At 45.4% G+C, this 24,197-nt stretch overlaps 2 protein-coding genes across 4 annotated transcripts in view; both read left to right on the top strand.

The window, feature by feature from the left end:
- The window catches only part of LOC112257782 (protein POF1B), a 36,169-nt gene extending 32,127 nt beyond the window's left edge, over positions 1-4,042 (top strand). For 2 of the 3 annotated variants that reach the window (XM_042326791.1, XM_024431617.2), the window contains exons 9-13: positions 20-139; positions 861-989; positions 1,405-1,475; positions 1,660-1,791; positions 3,114-4,042. In XM_042326791.1, coding sequence (XP_042182725.1) covers positions 20-139; positions 861-989; positions 1,405-1,475; positions 1,660-1,786 — 447 coding nt within the window. In that variant the 3' untranslated portion in view covers positions 1,787-1,791; positions 3,114-4,042. The remainder of the gene's footprint in view (positions 1-19; positions 140-860; positions 990-1,404; positions 1,476-1,659; positions 1,792-3,113) is intronic. The other variant, XM_024431618.2, reaches the window with a different exon arrangement.
- Positions 4,043-21,125: 17,083 nt separating this feature from the next.
- Positions 21,126-24,197, top strand: part of LOC112257781 (protein sprouty homolog 3) — a 14,519-nt gene continuing 11,447 nt past the window's right edge. Inside the window, exon 1 of the mRNA XM_024431616.2 lies at positions 21,126-21,749. The gene's annotated coding sequence lies outside the window, so the exon portion shown is untranslated. The remainder of the gene's footprint in view (positions 21,750-24,197) is intronic.

Below are 24,197 nucleotides of genomic sequence, written 5' to 3'. Positions count from 1 at the left end.
TGCATCTGTTTTCATCCAGCTGGCCGGTCAGTGCAGCAGTAGCACCATTCAGTTTAAGACAGAGGAGCTGTCACGTCAGTACTCGGAGCAGCTAGCTGCTCTGCGCCAGGAGAAGGACAAGGAACTGCAGAGCCTCAGGGTAAGAAGCCTACAGAAATGTATGGATACAGGGTTGGGCTTTTCTGCACAGTTGGAGGTAGTGTAGCAGTACTGACTGTACTTGTGGGCAGAAATATGGTTATATAGTGTCTTACTGACTATGGGTATATAGTGTCTTACTGACTATGGGTATATAGTGTCTTACTGACTATGGGTATATAGTGTCTTACTGACTGGGTATATAGTTACACTGACTATGGGTATATAGTGTCTTACTGACTATGGGTATATAGTGTTACACTGACTATGGGTATATAGTGTTATACTGACTATGGGTATATAGTGTTATACTGACTATGGGTATATAGTGTTATACTTACTATGGGTATATAGTGTTATACTGACTATGGCCATATAGTGTTACACTGACTATGGGCATATAGTGTTACACTGACTATGGGCATATAGTGTTACACTGACTATGGGTATATAGTGTTATACTGACTATGGGTATATAGTGTTATACTTACTATGGGTATATAGTGTTATACTGACTATGGCCATATAGTGTTACACTGACTATGGGCATATAGTGTTACACTGACTATGGGCATATAGTGTTACACTGACTATGGGTATATAGTGTTATACTGACTATGGGTATGTAGTGTTATACTGACTATGGGTATATAGTGTTACACTGACTATGGGTATGTAGTTTTATACTATGAGTGTCTCTGACTATCTGTGTGTCTGTCCAGACCCAGCTGACACGGATCACCACGGAGTACACCACGGAGAGATCAGGTGACAAGAGCCTGCAGCTCCGCATCACACAGCTGCTGACAACACTGGAGCAGCGGGAGATCGTCATCAAACGTCAGGAAGAGGTCAGGGGTCATAGTTACTGGTCACTGTTCAGCCTTTAGGCACAGATCTTGGATCAGATCTAAGAAAAAAGTCAAACAAGATTTGTATTTATTGCCTGACTTAAACCCCCTTAAGAGAACCAAACTAACCCAACAGGTTTGGATTAGGAAAAAAACTTGCTTTTAGGGTCTTTCATCTCATTTGTTCGCATAATCAAGTTATGGGTTTTGGTCCGGCCAGTCTGACTACATTCTCTCACAGTCCTTGTGTTAACGTGGCTCGGAAGGTTCTTTTAATTTCACCTTAGGAATGTGTTTATCTGACACGCTTGTACACCTTTAGCTACATCATTAACACCTGTTTTACAGCACAGGCCTACTTCCTCCTCCCTTCTTATTCATATCTGACCTCCCATTTCTGACCTTTAACCATCAGGAGATCTGGCGGCTGCAGCAGAAGAAGAGCGACAGTGCCAAGAATGTCACCACAACCACTATCACCAAAAGGTCAGCCCCCCACAACACCATGAGCCTATTTTATGGGGAATATTTGGAAGAAGCTCCCCTAAAATGGGTTAATGTAATTTAGGATGCCTAGTGTGGTGTTTCCCAAAACAGGATTTTGTACTGGTATACAGTAAGTACATAGCCAACCAGTATGCGGTCCTTACTGTGTATAACTGATTTGTAGGTACAGTAACCAGTACCCCCTCCTGGGCCTGCTGAGTGAAGACTTCCAATCTACATTGCCCGTCAAGGATGCCAAGACCATCGTCATCGAGAGCCGGACAGGGGAGATTATCAAACAGGTAGAGTAGAGCAGGTAAGAAGTATAAGCTAGACTGGCCATGCTACAATGGACAAGTTATCAGTTATTGTTCTCAGTTTAGAGTTTGAAGTGAGGGGTAAGATTAGGGAAATAATTAAGGTAAGTGGTTAAAAGTGAAATATGATTAGTGATGTCTATTGTGACATGGCCGAATAGTGTTAACCCTGTGTGTACTGTCATGGGGACCAGGAGGGAGAGAGCTTGGGTTCCTTACTGGGCTTTTACTATCTGGCCCTGTCAGAAGCTGGGTCAGGGGTCGCTGTGTGAGGAGGGATGATGAGAGGCTGATGGATGGATGGATGGATGCTGTTCCCTCTGTGGTCCTGGAGAGCTAGGCACTGATGGCATGGAGAGACCATGTTCATTTCTGCCTCTGTCTGTTAGTAGTAAAATAAATGGATGTTCTCCCAACTCTACTAAATTCCCCATCAGGGTGGTATGTTTAATTGGACAGGTGTCCTTGTTTGTGAGAAGCATGCAAGAGGTAGTGATTGAGTTGGAGTGGATATACAGTGCATTCAGAAAGTATTCAGACCCCTTGAATATTTCCAAATGTTGTTACGTTACAGCCTTATTCTAAAATTGATCAAATTGCTTTTCCCCTCATCAATCTACAAACAATACCCCATAATGACAAAGCAAAAACAGGTTTAGATTTTTGGTGTACAAATGTATTTAAAAAAAGAAGGAAATATGACATTTACATAAGTATTCAGACCCTTTACTCAGTACTTTGTTGAAGCACCTTTGGAAGCGATTACAGCCTTGAGTTTCATAGCAAAGGGTCTGAATACTTTATGTAAATGTCATATTTCCTTTTTTTTATACATTTGCACACCAAAAAATCGAAACCTGTTTTTGCTTTGTCATTAAGGGGTATTGTTTGTAGATTGAAGAGGACTTTTTAAAATATCTAATCCTTTTTAGTATAAGGCTGTAACGCAATAAAATGTGGAAAAAGTAAAGGGGTCTGAATACTTTCCGGGTGACATTACCGACTTTTCCAGGGATTGGAGATCCACTGTTAGTCTTAGAGTTGTCATGACGTCTGAATCAAAGCTGTCATTAGCACACTAGTCAAAACAACAACATCAATCAGAGGGTTGGATAAGATCAAGCTTTTTGTCTTTCCAAGGCATAATGAAAGAGTTGTGTGGCAGATTTATACGGAGTGAGAAAAATAGAAAAAGACATGTAATTAAGTACATCTGATGGATTAGTCCTTCACACCATAACGACTGTATCCATGTTGTTTGTTTTGAAACAGAAAATCATTACAACCCCTTAAAGAGACTGCTTCTCTCTGCTCCGCACAGGAATGAACGACAAGAAGACCCTGATGCTCCGCCTCCCTCCCACACTCCGTCCGTCCCTCCCCTTCCCCCCCTGCAGCTGCCGTCTCCCTCTTCGTCAGGGCTGCCAGGGTGGTGGTGGTGGTAGGGTCAACACCCCTATATTTGGGATGAGTGGTTTGGAACAAATGGGGTTGCTTAGACGAGAGGCTTCACTTTGGTTGGGATAGGGACACCAAATACTCAACGACCAAATATGTTATAGTAGAAGCTTTTGCTACAGCCACGAGGGCTGGAGAGGGGACAGGGAAGAGGGGGTTGGTGCTTATTAGTGTGCAGCGATCTAGTCCTCTGTCCTCCATGGAGCCAGCACTACCCTGCTAATCTTGGGGACAACTCCTCTAAAGGCGTTATGGTTACTTTGCATGTAAATAAGTTAGCTAAATATGCATTTAATTATGCGCTAATTAAAAAGACTATGGTGAAACTTGCTTTGGCAGACATTTAATAAAAATGGCAACCTCTGTTCTGGCCTTTTGCTATTCTTTTGTGGCAAGGTAATGGTACATAACTGTGATATGTTTTAGATTAATTTGGTTTCATGTTTAAACCTTAAGAGGTGCATGGGTTTGTTTTGATTGAGGGGTTATCTGAATGGAATGCTGTGCTTGGGGTTGGGGGTTACAGTGGGTGTATGAGACTATGAATGACTGGGTTGGACATGGACTCTGGGACATGGACCCATGGTTCTATGTGTAATATACCATAGTGGATGACCTGGTCATTTTAGAAGCACAATAAACACTGTATGGAGTACTATGTTTTTCCTTCAATTGTTTTCTGCTGAAGTTCTCTTTAATGTGCTCTCACATTTAAAGTCAGCCTGTTCTTTTCTATTTAGGCCTTAACCTCTGCTTTTTGGAACTGTGATTAAAATGTACAATTTAACGTCACTTGTCTTTAATTTTGTATGTGTTTTATTTTATTTTTACCTATGAAACGCCAATAATACGACCTCGGGGCAACTACTATATTATCCAGTAGGGTGCCACTGTGATGCAGTTACCTTCTTGTGGCAGCAGAGGGGGCCAGTGGCCTACAGTTGTGCCTCAGAGTGACGGAGTGGTATGGAGCAGACCCCCTCTGCTCTGCTCTCAGTGAATGAGGTCATGATATCTCTGTAGGGCTTGGCTCAGGCAGACTGTCAACCATTTCACTGTCCCATTCACTGGACTTTCTGTCTGACGATGCACACATGCCCTGTGATCTATATATGCTTGGTAATGGTAGTAGGACACTAGTACCTAGTGTTTTAGTGGTTAGATATTGCAGTGCTATTAGTAGTATTACAGTCAAATAAGTAAAATTATTAGTTGTGTTGTTAGTGCATGAGAAATTTTTGTGACACATTTCTTGACTGAACCATTTCCGTAGCCTGTTTTATGCATGCTTCATGAATTAGTGATGAGGCGTGGTGCTGGCCTCTGGTAGGTCTTCAACTGCTCTCTTCAGGAGAATGAGGTCGGGAGGGAAGCTACGGCTCCTAAAGGAAACTACTGTCTCATTCATAAAGTTAGGGATTATCTGGGCCTCTGCTATCTGATTGGCCTACCTACCTGGCCTCCTGATTGCCTGGCCAACCAGACTTCTTGCTAGGGCCAAACGGTACACCACGCCCAAGTCTGGATCTGAGAACATCGCAGACCCTTCACCGAGTGCGAACACATTCGGGCCATCTGATTGGTCCAGAAACCAATGCGTTTGGCCAGAACACACGTGGGTAAAAAAAATGATAATTGGTTTTGATACTCTTATTGTTTAGAGACAATCCAATCTCTTTACGACTTTGTTTTGTACGACACCCCTTGTACCCCTCATTACCACAAACGACTTCAATGATGGCAGTCTCAGACTAAAGTATGTAGCGAACAGCAGAACAGCGTTGTCAGACTAGCCTCTTGGTACCTGTACGTATATCACTTCCTAATAAGTTGATGACACACACAAGCAAGCCCCCACGCACAGTTACACGCACGCACACTATTGTGTCTATATGATCACGATAGTGATTTGATTTTGATTTGAAGCGGTATCATTCTTAGTTTCCCCTCTTTCAATCCCTCTCTCTCTCCTTCTCCACATCTCTATCCTCTCTCCCTCCCTTCCCACTGCATGGCCTGATGTAGCTCTGAGAGTTAGAGATGCATGGGCCAGTGTGTGTGAGGTTGAGCGTCAGATGGGTGAGGAGAGAGAGGGAGATGTGGGGGCTGGGGATAATGGGGAAGCATTGATTATGGCTGATAATTCAGGGCTTTGATGTGGATAATGCAGTCTCTCTCTTCCTGCACTGCCTGTGAACTCAAAGCCCCTGGGGGCCACAGAGGATATTGGGTTTACACACTCTCTCTCGCTCTCTCTGTGTTTGATAGAGCGAAAGAGAGAGCATGCACGCACATGTAGAGTGTGTGTAAGTGTGTGTTTGTACAGTACTACCACAGAACTGTTTGTGTGTGTCCAAACTCACAGGGGTTTTTACCATGTCTGTCTTTGTCTTCCGGTGTTCCTTAACTTCTCAATTCTGTTGTGTTTATAGAAGTTTTAGTTTTCATTGTTTTTCACTGTCTCTTTCCATCCATAACCCAAACCTTACTATGTCTCTCCTTCTATCCTAACACAAACCATACTCTGTCTCTCTTTCCAACCTGACTATGCTTACTCACAGGGCGCTACACACTCACAGGGCCCTACACACACACACACACACACACTCACTCCAACATCTGCTCACTCACACAATATGCACATACATTTATACTGACTCTATACACACACACACACACACACACACACACACACACACACACACACACACACACACACCCACAAGCTGCTGCTACTCTGTTGATCCTATATCCTGTTGCCTAGTCACCTTACCCCTATACATATCTACATCTACCTTCATCACTCTAGAATCCCTGCACGTTGTGAATATGGTATTGGAACTGACCCTGTATATAGTATGCTTACTGACTGTATTCTTATTGTATTTTTATTGTATTCTTCATATTTCCTCTTATTTCTAGTATTACATTGTTATTGATTATTGCATTGTTGGGTTTTGAGTTAACAAGAAAGGTATTTCACTGTACATGTGCATGTGACATTAAAACTTGAAACGGACTAGGAAATGTGTGAGTGGCAGCTCTCTCTCTGGACTCTGTTGAACCCTCTTTCCCTGTTACCCCTGTATCCCATCTAACCAGGACCCCTGCAGTGGGTCATTGGCGCCTGCCCCTCCCTGCAGCACTCCACCAATCAGGCATTTATGGTAGAGTGGCCAGACGGAAGCCATTCCTCAGTAAAAGGCACATGACAGCCCGCTTGGAGTTTGCCAAAAGGCACCTAAAGGACTCTCAGACCATGAGAAACAAGATTCTCTGGTCTGATGAAACCAAGATTGAACTCTTTGGTCTGAATCCCAAGTTTCACATCTGGAGGAAAAATGGCACCATCCCTGCGGTGAAGCATGGTGGTGGCAGCATCATGCAGTGGGGATGTTTTTCAGTAGCAGGGACTGGGAGACTAGTCAGGATCAAGGCAAAGATGAACAGAGCAAAGTAGAGAGAGATCCTTGATGAAGGACCTCACATTGGGGGTGAAGGTTCACCTTCCAACAGGACAAAGACACTAAGCACACATCGAAGACAACGCAGGAGTGGCTTCTGGACAAGTCTCTGAATGTCCTTGAGTGGCCCAGCCAGAGCCCAGACCTGAGCCCAATCGAACATCTCTGGAGAGACCTGAAAAGAGCTGTGCAGCCCCACTCCCCATCCAACCTGACATGGCTTGAGAGGATATACAGAGAAGAATGTGAGAAACTCCCCAAATACAGATGTGCCAAGCTTGTAGCGTCATACCCAAGAAGAATCGAGGCTGTAATCGCTGCCAAAGGTGCTTCAACAAAGTATCGAGTAAAGGGTCGGAATACTGATGTAAATGTGACATTTCAATTTTTTTATACATAATTTATCAAAAATATCTAAAAACGATTTAATCCATTTTAGAATAAGGTTTGTAACGTAGCAAAATGTGGAAAAATTCAAGGGGTCTGAATACTTTCCGAATGCACTGTATATGCTTCAAATGCTAAACCACGCACACCCTCATCACCCCTCAAGCTCCTCTAACTCAACTCTGTCTCTAGTCTGTACCCCGCCCCTACCATATCACACACCCTCATTGGCCTTCAACCCTCACCACTTTCTGTGATCATTACCCCTACCCCCTAACCCCAGCCTCCGCTAGCCCCTACCATTCGGTGCCCATCACCGTAAGGTCTTTCTATTTGACCTTTTGACCTGGGAGAATGTGTTTGTTTGACAGCTGTTTTGTCATGTCACTCTTTTCTCATGTCTATTTCCCCATCTCTGTTTCCCTGTGTTAGGAAGAGCCCTCGGCCGTCCACTTTCTCAGTTTCCCTCTGTCAAGCAGAGCCCTCACCCCTCCGCTCTTCGTTTCCCTCTGTCACGAAGAGCCCTCGTCCCTCCACTCTCTCTGTTTCCCTCTGTCACGAAGAGCCCTCGTCCCTCCACTCTCTCTGTTTCCCTCTGTCACGAAGAGCCCTCGTCCCTCCGCTCTTCGTTTCCCTCTGTCACGAAGAGCCCTCACCCCTCCGCTCTTCGTTTCCCTCTGTCACGAAGAGCCCTCACCCCTCCGCTCTCTCTGTTTCCCTCAGTCACGAAGAGCCCTCGTCCCTCCACTCTCTCTGTTTCCCTCTGTCAAGCAGAGCCCTCACCCCTCCGCTCTTCGTTTCCCTCTGTCACGAAGAGCCCTCGTCTCTCCGCTCTTCGTTTCCCTCTGTCTCGAAGAGCCCTCACCCCTCCGCTCTTCGTTTCCCTCTGTCACGAAGAGCCCTCACCCCTCCGCTCTTCGTTTCCCTCTGTCACGAAGAGCCCTCGTCCCTCCACTCTCTCTGTTTCCCTCTGTCACGAAGAGCCCTCACCCCTCCGCTCTCTCTGTTTCCCTCTGTCACGAAGAGCCCTCACCCCTCCACTCTCTCTGTTTCCCTCTGTCACGAAGAGCTCTCGTCCCTCCACTCTCTCTGTTTCCCTCTTTCCGGAAGAGACCTCGCCCTTCCACTCTCGTTGTTTCACTGTCAGGAAGAGCCCTCACCCCTCCGCTCTCTCTGTTCTCCTATGGAAGAGATGACTACCCAGCAAACCGGGGACATTCTCAGAACCTTAGATAAGATTCCCATTAAGTTCTAGTTAGAGTTTTATCTAGCATTTGGATGATAACATCCCAAAAACATTCAAATAATGATACATTTTTTAAATATATTTTTTAAATATATGAAATATCCTTGAATGTTCTCCTAACATTCACTAAAATGTTGTGCACAACATCTGTACAGTGCCTTGCGAAAGTATTCGGCCCCCTTGAATTTTGCGACCTTTTGCCACATTTCAGGATTCAAACATAAAGATATAAAACTGTATATTTTTGTGAAGAATCAACAACAAGTGGGACACAATCATGAAGTGGAACGACATTTATTGGATATTTCAAATTTTTTTAACAAATCAAAAACTGAAAAATTGGGCGTGCAAAATTATTCAGCCCCTTTACTTTCAGTGCAGCAAACTCTCCCCAGAAGTTCAGTGAGGATCTCTGAATGATCCAATGTTGACCTAAATGACTAATGATGATAAATACAATCCACCTGTGTGTAATCAAGTCTCCGTATCAATGCACCTGCACTGTGATAGTCTCAGAGGTCCGTTAAAAGCGCAGAGAGCATCATGAAGAACAAGGAACACACCAGGCAGGTCCGAGATACTGTTGTGAAGAAGTTTAAAGCCAGATTTGGATACAAAAAGATTTCCCAAGCTTTAAACATCCCAAGGAGCACTGTGCAAGCGATAATATTGAAATGGAAGGAGTATCAGACCACTGCAAATCTACCAAGACCTGGCCGTCCCTCTAAACTTTCAGCTCATACAAGGAGAAGACTGATCAGAGATGCAGCCAAGAGGCCCATGATCACTCTGGAGGAACTGCAGAGATCTACAGCTGAGGTGGGAGACTCTGTCCATAGGACAACAATCAGTCGTATATTGCACAAATCTGGCCTTTATGGAAGAGTGGCAAGAAGAAAGCCATTTCTTAAAGATATCCATAAAAAGTGTTGTTTAAAGTTTGCCACAAGCCACCTGGGAGACACACCAAACATGTGGAAGAAGGTGCTCTGGTCAGATGAAACCAAAATTGAATTTTTGGCAACAATGCAAAACGTTATGTTTGGCGTAAAAGCAACACAGCTCATCACCCTGAACACACCCTATCCCCACTGTCAAACATGGTGGTGGCAGCATCATGGTTTGGGCCTGCTTTTCTTCAGCAGGGACAGGGAAGATGGTTAAAATTGATGGGAAGATGGATGGAGCCAAATACAGGACCATTCTGGAAGAAAACCTGATGGAGTCTGCAAAAGACCTGAGACTGGGACGGAGATTTGTCTTCCAACAAGACTATGATCCAAAACATAAAGCAAAATCTACAATGGAATGGTTCAAAAATAAACATATCCAGGTGTTAGAATGGCCAAGTCAAAGTCCAGACCTGAATCCAATCGAGAATCTGTGGAAAGAACTGAAAACTGCTGTTCACAAATGCTCTCTATCCAACCTCACTGAGCTCGAGCTGTTTTGCAAGGAGGAATGGGAAAAAAATTCTCTCGATGTGCAAAACTGATAGAGACATACCCCAAGCGACTTACAGCTGTAATTGCAGCAAAAGGTGGCGCTACAAAGTATTAACTTAAGGGGGCTGAATAATTTTGCACGCCCAATTTTTCAGTTTGTGATTTGTTAAAAAAGTTTGAAATATCCAATAAATGTCGTTCCAGTTCATGATTGTGTCCCACTTGTTGTTGATTCTTCACAAAAAAATACAGTTTTATATCTTTATGTTTGAAGCCTGAAATGTGGCAAAAGGTCGCAAAGTTCAAGGGGGCCGAATACTTTCGCAAGGCACTGTAACAACCACCACAGAACATTCTCTAAAAGTTCTCATTGTGTTATTACATTACCTGGAAATCTAATGTACCAATAATATTTTCCCCCAAACCAAAATTGCTTCTGTGAAAATCCCCAGAGCATTCGTTAGGTTGCAGAAAATGTTCTTTTAACACATAAACTGTCCAGATGTGCTGATGATTATGCAATGTTTGTGTAAAACATTCCCGTGATGTTGCAAGAACATTCCCAGGAAACATTTATTCTTGTCCCCGAATTTCCCTGGGTTAGTTACAGTTGAAGTCAGAAGTTTACATACACCTTAGCCAAATACATTTCAACTCAGTTATTCACAATTTCTGACATTTAATCCTAGTTTTACTGCGGATATAGATACCTTTGTACCTGTTTCCTCCAGCATTTTCACAAGGTCCTTTGCTGTTGTTCTGGGATTGATTTGCACTTTTCGCACCAAGGTATATTCATCTCTAGGAGACAGAACGCGACTCCTTCCTGAGCGGTATGACGGCTGCGTGGTCCCATGGTGTTTATACTTGCGTGCTATTGTTTGTACAGATGAACGTGGTAACTTCAGGCATTTTGGAAATTGCTGCCAAGGATGAACCAGACTTGTGGAGGTCTGCAATTTCTTTTCTGAGGTCTTGGCTAATTTATTTTGATTTTCCCATGATGTCAAACAAAGAGGCACTCGGTTTGAAGGTAGGCCTTGAAATACATCCACAGGTAAACCTCCAATTGACTCAAATTATGTCAATTAGCCTATCAGAAGCTTCTAAAGCCATGACATAATATTCTGGAATGTTCCAAGCTGTTTAGAGGCACAGTCAACTTAGTGTATGTAAACTTCTGACCCACTGGAATTGTGATACAGTGAAATAATCTGTCTGTAAACAATGACTTGTGTCATGCACAAAGTAGATGTCCTAACCGACTTTCCACTATAGTTTGTTAACAAGAAATGTGTGTAGTGGTTGAAAAACAAGTTTTAATGACTCCAACCTAAGTGTATGTAAACTTCTGGCTTCAACTGTATATCTAAGAATACAAAAAAAGCATGGAATTCTTGATTGTCCATACTGCCATGGCTATATACTGAAAAAAGATCTGAGAGAGCTTCCCTGGTAGTGCAGAGGATTGAAGACCTGCTATGAGATCCAACAATTCTAGGTTCAAACCCCACAGGTGTAGATGGTCAACATATAGTATGAAGTGTAAAAAACATGGTTGTGATTAAATGCTGTTCAAATGTCCTATGAATTAAATGAAAATTCCATGTGTCTTTGACACCTTCAAATGAGAATTGACATTAAGTCTGGAAAGAAACATAATGGGGGTGTAGTATTCCAATCAGTTATCTTATGCTTAAAGGAGCTACATTTTTGCATGCTGAGAATGTTGTGGTGGTATTAGGTCAAACTTAGATATACAGTTGTCTAAATGTTCTTGAAATGTTCTGAGGACCTCCAATACAAGGTCAATTGTATATTGCATGAACATCAATTTAATATTATGTTAAACCTAAAACAAATATGCTATGAACGTCATTAAAATAGACTGATAAGGAAATTGTGGAACATTGTGGGAACGTTACGTGCAACCTATGTGAATATCGCAAGAATATTCTTGAAACATCCCAGAGAATACCCATAGCGTAATGAAATGTTCTGGGAACCTTTAAAGAACAGACCAGGTGTTCTGTCAAAATTCTTACAACATTATAGGAATGTCCTGTGCAACCTTCTTTAAACATTGTATGAATGTCATCACAACTGAGCATATTTTGTGTTTTGGGAACCTATCTCTTGCAATGTATCCACACGGTTCCCAAAATATAATGAAATGTTCTGGGAACCTTTATAGGACTCCGAAAGGCTGTTCTGTCAACAGTCTTGGGGAGTCACTAGAGATTAAGGAACTCAGAAAGGCTGTTCTGTCAACAGTCTTGGGGAGTCACTAGAGATTAAGGAACTCAGAAAGGCTGTTCTGTCAACAGTCTGGCAACATCAGAGGAACGTTTTGTGCACCCTGAAACAAACATTATCCGAATGCCAGCACAAATGGACTGTTTTATATCTCAAATCATCTCCCCCCAATGTTCCCACAACCCAAAGAAACATGCTGGGAACCTTTTTAAAGAACAGACAAAATGTGTTCTGGTTAATGATTTTTGCACCTAAAAGACACATTGTAGAATGGACAGTTTTGTGTTTTGGAAAAATATGTTTTGTGATTTCCACACAATGTTCCCACCAGACTGTTCAACTTAATCAAACACTCTGGGAACCTTTAAAGAATATATTGAATGTGTTCTAGAAACTTGCTTGCATCAGGCAAATGTTTTATACAAACATTCTAGAATCATCAGCATGACTGGACAGTTTTGGTGATGTGCGAACATTTGCTGTGACCTAACAAATGTGGTGGGAACTTCCACAGAACCAATTTTGGTTTGCTGGGTAGACTCATCTTTCCTGCATCTGATGTAATTATGGACTGTCTGTCTCCTCTTTATCTCTCTAAACTCCCCCTGTCTTTATTTCTCTCTCTCTCTCAGGTTCACTCCCTCTCTCCATCTCTTTAAAACAGTCACTTTTAACCTCTTATCTTTTCCATCTCTCTTCTCACTCTTCTGTCTCTTTCTTTCTCTCTTTCTCGGTCCACTTTTCAGCTCACATGCCCTAGCTGCTGATGCACTCCTGGCCATTAATACAAGTTTTATACCTAGTCAGTCAGGAAATGCATCTGAGCCCCAGCGGCTGCCTGCAGCCTCTCAGACCGACAGGAAATGGGAGTTTGGCTGGTGGCCAGCCCTGCTATTTCAGGGGGCGGCCGGAGCCAATCAACAAGCCCTGGTCAGTTAATGGAACACGGATACTTTGGCGAAATATCAGGAACAATTATGGAGGCGCAAAGGAGGGGGAGGAGGGGGTAGAAGAGTGGAGGAGGGAGCGATTGCCTCAGACATAGGACTAGGGAGGGGGAGTAGGGATGAAGATGGAGAGGGGTGGGGGGAGCTAAAGGGGGTGATGATGGGGAGAGGGAGAGGGGATGGGGCTAGGGAGGGGTAGGGTGTATTGCTTCATCGGCACAGGGCTGAACAGAGACTATAGCCAGGGATTGGAGTGACACGTGGAGAGGTGGGAGTAGGGAAGGTCGGCATTAAATCAGATTAGATACAGATGGCTGTGTTTATGAATCTCAGTGTTGTACAGAATGAGGGGATGAGGAGGGGATGAGGGGAGCTTGACTGTGACTGCATTTCATTCTAGAAAGTTTCTCCTTTCCACTATGCCTGCATTCACTTCCCTTGAAGAAGGAGTAATGAGGGGGAGGGAATGAGGACAGATGGGAGGGAGCAAAAGTCTGGAATGAAACACAGCCAGAGTGAGATCCATAGTATAACTGAATAAAACACAGCCAGAGTGGGTTCTATAGTTTAACTGAACGTAACATAGCCAGAGTAGGTTCTGTAGTATCGTGATGAAAAATGTCATGTTTGTGCATTTCTAATAACCAATTTGACTGTGTTCATGCAAGTAACTGACTGATCGTGCCTGGGAGGAATCTTCACTATCAGTATCTGCAATTTGGAAGTACGCACAGAACATTGTTTTGAGAACGGAAAGGGATATCTCAGTTTCAAGGTCTCAGCTTGGAGAGAAGAAGCCTTGTGAGGTATTTGTCTGTCACAAGCAGGAACCAACGTTAATGATTAATTAATTAGGAATAATGAATAAGCTAAATCATGCAAATATAACTTTCTGTGTAAGCAGTATATATGAGAACTAACGGGACAGCCTTGGCAGAGCTCACTTCAGACCGGTACTTTAAGCATCTAAATTTGACTGAGAACTCTCCAGCTTACTGTTAATAAAGAATGATTAATTCAATATTAACTTTGAGTGTCCCTGTGTAGAATTTCCACAACAGTTTAACTGAATGTAACACAGCCAGAGTGGGTTCTATAGTATAACTGAATGTAGCATAGCTAGAGTGGGTTCTATAGTATAACTGAATGTAACACAGCCAGAGTGGGTTCTATAGTATAACTGAATGTAGCATAGCTAGAGTGGGTTCTATAGTATAACTGAATGTAGCATAGCTAGAGTGGGTTCTATAGTGTAACTGAATGTAGCATTCTAGCTGAGAACATAGTGGGTTCTATAGTATAACTGAATGTAACACAGCCAGAGTGGGTTCTATAGTATAACTGAATGTAGCATAGCTAGAGTGGGTTCTATAGTGTAACTGAATGTAACATAGCCAGAGTGGGTTCTATAGTAACTGTAACACAGCCAGAGTGGGTTCTATAGTATAACTGAATGTAACATAGCCAGAGTGGGTTCTATAGTGTAACTGAATGGGCTCTATAGTATAACTGAATGTTAACACAGCCAGAGTGGGTTCTATAGTGTAACTGAATGTAACATAGCCAGAGTGGGCTCTATAGTATAACTGAATGTAACACAGCCAGAGTGGGTTCTATAGTGTAACTGAATGTAACATAGCCCAGAGTGGGTTCTATAGTATAACTGAATAACTGCCAGAGTGGGTTCTATAATTTAACACAGCCAGAGTGGTTTCTATAGTGTAACTGAATGTAACATAATGTAACATAGCCAGAGTGGGTTCTATAGTATAACTGAATGTAGCATAGCTAGAGTGGGTTCTATAGTATAACTGAATGTAGCATAGCTAGAGTGGGTTCTATAGTGTAACTGAATGTAACATAGCTAGAGTGGGTTCTATAGTGTAACTTAATGTAACACAGCCAGAGTGGTTTCTATAGTATAACTGAATTTAACACAGCCAGAGTGGGTTCTATAGTGTAACTGAATGTAACACAGCTATAGTATAACAGAACATAGTGGGTCTATAGTATAACTGAATTTAACACAGCCAGAGTGGTTTCTAAGTATAACTGAATGTAACATAGCCAGAGTGGGCTCTATAGTATAACTGAATTTAACACAGCCAGAGTGGGTTCTATAGTATAACTGAATTTAACACAGCCAGAGTGGGTTCTATAGTATAACTGAATGTAACATAGCCAGAGTGGGTTCTATAGTGTAACTGAATGTAACATAGCCAGAGTGGGCTCTATAGTATAACTGAATTTAACACAGCCAGAGTGGGTTCTATAGTGTAACTGAATGTAACATAGCCCGAGTGGGTTCTATAGTATAACTGAATTTAACACAGCCAGAGTGGTTTCTATAGTGTAACTGAATGTAACATAGCCCGAGTGGGTTCTATAGTATAACTGAATGTAACATAGCCAGAGTGGGTTCTATAGTATAACTGAATGTAACATAGCCAGAGTGGGCTCTATAGTATAACTGAATTTAACACAGCCAGAGTGGGTTCTATAGTATAACTGAATGTAACATAGCCAGAGTGGGCTCTATAGTATAACTGAATTTAACACAGCCAGAGTGGGCTCTATAGTATAACTGAATGTAGCATAGCCAGAGTGATTGTACAGACATTTAGGTAGGTCTATACAGTAGAGGTGAGAGTTGCAAAATACTGTAATCCTACTGCTACACTCTGGGTTTATGGAGCGCTCACAGCTGGAGTGTTTTGTGTGTGTTAGAGCTGAACTGTTGTGTGTGTATGTGTTAGCACCGGACTGCATTGGGTTGTGTGTGTGTGTCTGCATTTGTGTGTGTGTGTCAGTGCTGGATTGCAGTGTGGTGTGTGTGTGTGTGAGTGTGTCGGTGCTGGACTACAGTGTGTTGTGTGTGTGTGTGTGTGTGTGTGTGTGTGTGTGTGTCTGTGCTGGACTGCATTGTGTTGTGTAACCTGATCCTGAGCGCCAGGCGGGCTGAACTGACCTCCAGCTCTGGGGTTCTGCAACAGAGTGTTCACAGTGTATGCCTATGAAACTGTGACAGTGGGATATAAACACACAGTGTGCAGAATGCCGGCAGAAATGAATGACTTTCAAATCAAATCAAATCAAATTTGACTTTGTCAGCTGTGTGCCGGTCGTTAACCAGGCCGTTTTACATTGATCCTGTCCTGGCCCAAAACTACATCCCCACATCCCTACATTCACTCCTCTATACTCCCTCCATCCCTGTAGTCCTACCCTGGCTCAGAACAGAGTAAATCACCCTAGACTCCTCGCTACCACTTTCTGGGCCTATAGTCTTACTAGCACTGATCAACAGTGCCCTCCAGGAAACAAAAAAACACTGGAAATACGTGGATGACGTGAATCTGGATCAGACGTAGACACCTCAACTACCATGTACCCACCAACAGACCCTAAATGGTCTTGGCATCTGGGTAGAGGAGCACAGAATGAAACTAAACCCAAAGAAAAAAAGAAAACAAAGTTCTGCATGTCACCCACAGTAAGCATCCACCCAACCTACTGACACTCTCCATTGACCAGAACACCCTTGAAGTCTGTGACACAGTAAGAATCCTGGGGGTCACCATCCAGAATCATTTACAATTGGACACTCAAGTGGACCACATGCTGAGCTCTGCCAACAGGAATCTGTCCGTTCTGCGGCGTCTGAAGACATTTGGTGTCCTAGACCCAGAACTGGTTTCCATCTACAAAGGTGTCCCGTACTTCAATATGCAGCCCCGGTCTGGCGCAGTTCTGTGACCAAAAACCAGGCTGAAAGGCTGGAACGCACACAGAAACAGGCCTGTAAGATCATCCTTGCCAGAGGTACTCAGGCTACCCAGAGGTAAATCTGAAACTAAATCCATTTAGTGTTTTATTGCCCTCTGTATGACGATCAGAGATGTTATTTTTGTAAAATGTTGGTGATAACCCTGAAGGATTCTGCCTACGGGACGAGCAGAGGCTTGAATTCTGTTTCAGATGGGACTTGTTTGAAATTGCTTAGCTTGTTCATAATGCCTGGAGAAAAATGTAAAATTGACTGTTTATGAAGTGTGGCTAGATGGTAGTTGTACTTGCCATGTTTATTGTATGCGTGTAATTTGTAACATTTTATTTTGTAGTGTCTTGTAAGTGGGCTGAACACCGGTAGGCGTATGACACTTCAACCAAATCAACCAATACCTTATTTGAGCAGCCTCCTAAACAAAAACGGATTTTCAATTTTCGCTTAGAGATTTTTTGCACTTTACATTTATTGTATTTATTTAACATTTATGGTTTTTATTGTAACAGAAAAGTAATTCAGTGTTTTTAATGACAACTGTTTTAAAGAACTTGTAATAATGCTGAAAGACCAATAAACGAATAAACTACCCTTCAATCCTCTCCCTCCTCTGAGGTGTTTCCCCCGGCAGGAAGCAGTGCTGTTTGTTCCTGGATAGTGTCCGTTTACCATTTAGATGACTGTGTAGGGATGTATACAGTATATGCATAATGTCTATAGGGCAGAGAATAGTCAGCCACAGAGATCTTGCAGAGAACCTGCTGAGTAAGACCGGGGCTGGTGGAACGGAAGAGTCCCAAATATACATTTGACTGCAAAAATATACATCATCAATATTGACGTTGACAGCTTTCAATATTACCCAGAGTGCTGCTGACAAGGCTTTCCAGGATGAGACCGGAAATAAGGAAGTAAACACTGAAAAATAGAGCTAATGTTTTTGTCTTGAAAATGGGCAACACTTTCTTTGGATAGTCCATCTGTAGATGCTCTATAGACTATCTACAAGCTATCAGTAACATTTCAACTAACTATCTATTAAACCCTTATCCTAACCCTAAACTTAACTCTAACCATTTCCTTATTCTTAACCCTTTCCCTAACCCTTATTCTAAACCTAACCCTAACCATGAACTTAGCAAGCAGTTGCTTATCAACATATAGTTTGTTGATAGAATGACCATCTGTAGAGCATCTACAGATGGACTATCCGGACCATCCAAATAAAGTGTGACCTGAAAAGGTTTTGAAAGAGGCTCTCAGAGCTGTGTCTGTAGGTGAGAGGACACACAGAGTGGCACAGAATCCGTGACTTGTCTTGTATAAAGGTTGAGTGGCAGCTTTGTGACAGGGGTGTTTGACCTGTGTGTGTTGTAAGGGCTTTTGATAGTTCCTGTGGCTCCCCCACAACACTCTAAACATCTCTCTCTCCCTTTCTCACCCTCTTTCTCTCTCTCTACACTGTGATACTGTCAGCCTCGTGAGGCTTTTTATGACTTAACCCCTGCATTCCCCTCCTCTATTTTCCTCTTTTACCCTCTCTTGCCCATCACATGCTCTTTCACCTCCCCTCTCACTCCCTCCCTGTCTCCCCTTTCTCCCTCTCTCTCTCTCTCCTCTCTCCCTCCCTGTCTCCCCTTTTCTCCCTCTCTCCCTCTCTCCCTCCCTGTCTCCCCTCCCTTTCCCTCCCTCTCCCCTCCTCCCTCCCTCCCTGTCTCCCCTTTCTCCCTTCTCCCTCCCTCTCCTCTCCCTCCCTCTCTCCCTCCCTGTCTCCCCTTTCTCCCTCCCTCCCTCCCTGTCTCCCCTTTTCTCCCTCTCTCCCTCCCTGTCTCCCCTTTTCTCCCTCTCTCTCTCTCCCTCCCTGTCTCCCCTTTTCTCCCTCCCTCTCCCTTTCTCTCCTCTCCCTGTCTCCCCTTTCTCCCTCTCTCCCTCCCTGTCTCCCCTTTCTTTTCTCCCTCTCTCCTCCCTCCCCTTTCTCCCTCCCCCTGTCTCCCCTTTCTCCCTCCCTCCCTCTCTCTCCCCTCCCTGTCTCCCTCCCCCTGTCTCCCCTTTTCTCCCTCTCTCCCTCCCTGTCTCCCCTTTTCCCTGTCTCCCTCTCCCTCCCCCTCCCTGTCTCCCCTCTCTCCCTCTCTCCCTCCCTGTCTCCCCTTTCCCCTTTCTCCCTCTCTCCCTCTCTCCCTCCCTGTCTCCCCTTTCTCTCCCTCTCTCCCTCTCTCCCCCTCCCTGTCTCCCCTTTTCTCCCTCTCTCCCCTCCCTGTCTCCCCTTTTCTCCCTCTCTCCTCCCTCCCTGTCTCCCCTCCCTTCTCCCTCCCTCTCCCCTCTCCCTCTCCCCTCCCTCCCTGTCTCCCCTTTCTCCCTCACTCCCTCCCTGTCTCCCCTTTCTCCCTCTCTCCCTCCCTGTCTCCCCTTTTCTCCCTCTCTCCCTGTCTCCCCTTTTCTCCCTCCCTGTCTCCCTCCCTGTCTCCCCTTTCTCCCTCTCTCCCTCCCTGTCTCCCCTTTTCTCCCTTTCTCTCCCTCTCTCCCTCCCCCTCCCTGTCTCCCCTTTTCTTTTCTCCCTCTCTCCCTCCCTGTCTCCCCTTTCTCCCTCTCTCCTCCCTCCCTGTCTCCCCCTTTTCTTTCTCCCTCTCTCCCTCCCTGTCTCCCCCCTTTCTCCCTCTCTCCTCACTCCCTCCCTGTCTCCCCTCTTTCTCCCTCCCTCTCCCTCTCCCTCCTCCCTCCCTGTCTCCCCTTTCTCCCTCTCTCCTCCCTCCCTGTCTCCCCTTTTCTCCCTCTCTCCCTCCCTGTCTCCCCTTTCTCCCTCTCCCTCTCTCCCTCCCTGTCTCCCCTTTCCTCCCTCTCCCCTTTCTCCCTGTCTCCCCTTTCTCCCTCTCTCTCTCTCTCCCTCCCTGTCTCCCCTTTTCTCCCTCTCTCCCTCCCTGTCTCCCCTTTCTCCCTCTCCCTCCCTCTCTCTCCCTCCCTGTCTCCCCTTTTCTCCCTCTCTCCCCTCCCTGTCTCCCCTTTTCCCTCTCTCCCTCCCTGTCTCCCCTTTCTCCCTCTCTCCCTCCCTGTCTCCCCTTTCTCTCTCCCTCTCTCCCTCCCTGTCTCCCCTTTTCTCCCTCTCTCCCTCTCTCCCTCCCTGTCTCCCCTTTCTCCCTCTTCCCTCCCTGTCTCCCCTTTTCTCCCTCTCTCCCTCCCTGTCTCCCCTTTCTCCCTCTCTCTCTCTCTCCCTCCCTCCCTCTCCCCTTTTCCCTCTCTCCTCTCTCCCTCCCTGTCTCCCCTTTCTCCCTCTCTCCCTCCCTGTCTCCCCTTTCTCTCCCTCCCTCTCCCTCCCCCTGTCTCCCCTTTTCTCCCTCTCTCCCTCTCTCCCTCCCTGTCTCCCCTCTCTCCCTCTCTCCCTCCCTGTCTCCCCTTTTCTCCCTCTCTCCCTCCCTGTCTCCCCTTTTCTCCCCCTCCCTCTCCCTCCCTGTCTCCCCTTTTCTCCCTCTCTCCCTCCCTGTCTCCCCTTTTCTCCCTCTCTCTCTCTCTCCCTCCCTGTCTCCCCTTTTCTCCCTCTCTCCCTCCCTCCCCCTGTCTCCCCTTTTCTCCCTCTCTCCCTCTCTCCCTCCCTGTCTCCCCTTTCTTTCTCCTCTCTCTCTCTCCCTCTCCCTCTCTCCTCCCTCCCTGTCTCCCCTTTTTTCCCTCCCTCTCTCCCTCCCTGTCTCCCCTTTCTCCCTCTCTCTCTCCCTCACTCCCTCCCTGTCTCCCCTTTTCTCCCTCTCTCCCTCCCTGTCTCCCCTTTTCTCCCTCTCTCCCTCTCTCCCTCCCTGTCTCCCCTTTCTGTCTCCCCTTTCTCCCTCTCTCCCTGTCTCCCCTTTTCTCCCTCTCTCCCTCTCTCCCTCCCTGTCTCCCCTTTCTCCCTCTCTCTCTCCCTGTCTCCCCTTTTCTCCCTCTCTCCCTCTCTCCCTCCCTGTCTCCCCTTTCTCCCTCTCTCTCTCCCTCACTCCCTCTGTCTTTCCTCTCCCTCCTTTTTTCTCTTTCTTGCACACACTCTCCCCTTTTCTTCCCTTCTCTCTTTTTCTATCTGTCTCTCTCTCCCATTCTCCTTCTCTCTCTCTCCCTCTATCAAGGCTCTGCTCATAGACTCATATGGAACATTGCCTGAGGGAAAGCAAATGAGAGATTCAGCCTGATGATGCCACTTAGCTATTAACTATCTGCAGCAAACATGTATCCCCCATCCTGAACAGAACCCTCCCCTGCCTCCCTCTACCATTCATGTCCAGCCCCCTCCTGCTCTCTTTCTCTCTGTTTCCCATCCTCCCTCCCTCCCTCCCTCCCATCTCTCCCCCTCTTTCTGTGTCTGTGTCTCTCACGCTCTCCCTCACACACACACTCTCGGCACACACTCTACAGACAGGAAGGACTGACCCAAGAGCGTTATAGAGAGAGAGCCAGAGAGAGAGAGAGAACAAGAGAGCAAGTGAGAGAGGGACTATCCAGCACTCAGTCATTACGCTTCCAGGGATAGCAGAGAGAGAGACTACAGAGCCATACTACTACAATATCTGTGTCCTGTAATTTTGGAACTTTTTCACTTTAATTTGTAAACTTTTTTTCACAACCTTATTTTTTTAATATAACAATATATATTTTTTCATTCTGAAGCAGAGGACCTGGCTGTTACTTCTTCTTGTGTTCTCTGGGATATTTCTAATGGTACTCTGCCCTCTGGTCTCCAGTGATCAGCACACTGTGGACCAGGGACCTCTCTGCCCCTGACAAGGCATCGTGGAGAGGCTGCTTGGCTGCTTGTCGTCAGGGCTGGGTTGCTGCTGCTTCTTCTTGGCAGGGAATGCAAAGGGACGCTCCTGAAAAGCCTACGGAGGGGACTCAAGGTGAAGGAAGGGAAGGGAAGGAAGGAGCTGTGGCCCCACAGAACTGAGAGAACTGCCCCCCCTCCCCAACCCCAAGGCGCCCCATCCCACTGCAGCATGGATCTCCCCCATTTAGAGGTAGGTACAAACAGCCCCCCCCTGGACCAACCCATCTCTATTTTATGAGGAAAAACACTAAAAGCGGATATCCAAAGAGCTTTACTCTTTTACTAGACTCTCACATGTATTCTTTATATTCAACTTAACCGTGTGTAGAAGTGGTCTGCTTTCTGTAGGTCCTTCTCTGGCCTTACTGTTTAAAGCTTTATGCCGCTGGGATAGTGGTGTGTCTACCTGGGAGAGTGTGGTGTGTCTACCTGGAAGAGTGTGGTGGTGTGTCTACCTGGGAGAGTGTGGTGTGTCTACCTGGGAGAGTGTGGTGTGTCTACCTGGGAGAGTGTGGTGTGTCTACCTGGAAGAGTGTGGTGGTGTGTCTACCTGGGAGAGTGTGGTGTGTCTACCTTGGAGAGTGTGGTGTGTCTACCTGGGAGAGTGTGGTGTGTCTACCTTGGAGAGTGTGGTGTGTCTACCTGGAAGAGTGTGGTGTGTCTACCTGGGAGAGTGTGGTGTGTCTATCTGGAAGAGTGCTGTGGTGTGGTGTGGTGTGTCTACATGGGAGAGGGTGGTGGGTCTACCTGGAAGAGTGCTGTGGTGTGTCTACCTGGGAGAGTGCTGTGGTGTGGTGTGTCTACCTGGGAGAGTGGTGTGGTGTGTCTACCTGGGAGAGTGTGGTGTGTCTACCTGGAAGAGTGCTGTGGTGTGGTGTGGTGTGTCTACCTGGGAGAGTGTGGTGTGTCTACCTGGGAGAGTGGTGTGGTGTGTCTACCTGAGAGAGTGTGGTGTGTCTACCTTGGAGAGTGGTGTGGTGTGTCTACCTGGGAGAGTGTGGTGTGTCTACCTGGGAGAGTGTGGTGTGTCTACCTGGAAGAGTACTGTGGTGTGTCTACCTGGGATAGTGGTGTGGTGTGTCTACCTGGGAGAGTGTGGTGTGTAACTGGTTTGATGTGGTGTGGTGTGGTGTGGTATGGTATGGTGTGTAACTGGTTTGATGTGGTGTGGTGTGTCTACCTGGGAGAGTGTGGTGTGGTATGGTGTGTAACTGGTTTGATGTGGTTTGGTGTGTTATGGTGTGTAGTTTTGTGTGGTAAGTCTAACTGGGGGAGGTGTGGTATTGTTTGGTATGGTGTATAACCGGTTTGCATAACTGGAAGAGTGGTGTGATGTTGTGTGGTATGTTGTGATGTGTGTACTGTAACTGGGATAGTTTTGTATGGTAAGAGTAACTGATTTGGTATGGTGTGGTGTGGGTAAATGGTTTGGTGTGGTGTGGGTAAATGGTTTGGTGTGGTGTGAGTAAATGGTTTGGTGTGGTGTGAGTAAATGGTTTGGTGTGGTGTGAGTAAATGGTTTGGTGTGGTGTGAGTAAATGGTTTGGTGTGGTGTGAGTAAATGGTTTGGTGTGGTGTTTGTAAATGGTTTGGTGTGGTGTGAGTAAATGGTTTGGTGTGGTGTGAGTAAATGGTTTGGTGTGGTGTGAGTAAATGGTTTGGTGTGGTGTGAGTAAATGGTTTGGTGCAGTGTGAGTAAATGGTTTGGTGCGGTGTGAGTAAATGGTTTGGTGTGGTGTGAGTAAATGGTTTGGTGCGGTGTGAGTAAATGGTTTGGTGTGGTGTGAGTAAATGGTTTGGTGTGGTGTGAGTAAATGGTTTGGTGTGGTGTGAGTAAATGGTTTGGTGTGGTGTGAGTAAATGGTTTGGTGTGGTGTGAGTAAATGGTTTGGTGTGGTGTGAGTAAATGGTTTGGTGTGGTGTGAGTAAATGGTTTGGTGTGGTGTGAGTAAATGGTTTGGTGTGGTGTGAGTAAATAGTTTGGTGCGGTGTGAGTAAATGGTTTGGTGCGGTGTGAGTAAATGGTTTGGTGTGGTGTGAGTAAATGGTTTGGTGTGGTGTGTTAATGGTTTGGTGTAGTGTGAGTAAATGGTTTGGTGTGATGTGAGTGAATGGTTTGGTGTGGTGTGAGTAAATGGTTTGGTGTGGTGTGAGTAAATGGTTTGGTGCGGTGCACTATGGTGTGTGTACTGTAACTGGAATAGTTTGGTGTGGTGTGAGTAAATGGTTTGGTGTAGTGTGAGTAAATGGTTTGGTGCGATGTGAGTAAATGGTTTGGTGCAGTGTGAGTGAATGGTTTGGTGTGGTGTGAGTAAATGGTTTGGTGTGATGTGAGTAAATGGTTTGGTGCGATGTGAGTAAATGGTTTGGTGCAGTGTGAGTGAATGGTTTGGTGTGGTGTGAGTAAATAGTTTGGTGCGGTGTGAGTAAATGGTTTGGTGTGGTGTGAGTAAATGGTTTGGTGCGATGTGAGTAAATGGTTTGGTGTGGTGTGAGTAAATAGTTTGGTGTGGTGTGAGTAAATAGTTTGGTGCGGTGTGAGTAAATGGTTTGGTGCGGTGTGAGTAAATGGTTTGGTGCGGTGTGAGTAAACGGTTTGGTGTGGTGTGAGTAAATGGTTTGGTGCGGTGTGAGTAAA

Source organism: Oncorhynchus tshawytscha, linkage group LG09, assembly GCF_018296145.1.
Source record: "Oncorhynchus tshawytscha isolate Ot180627B linkage group LG09, Otsh_v2.0, whole genome shotgun sequence".
NCBI classification, from domain to species: Eukaryota; Metazoa; Chordata; class Actinopteri; order Salmoniformes; family Salmonidae; genus Oncorhynchus; species Oncorhynchus tshawytscha.
Note: the sequence above shows the minus strand (reverse complement) of the source record. Positions and strands in the feature narration are given on the sequence as shown.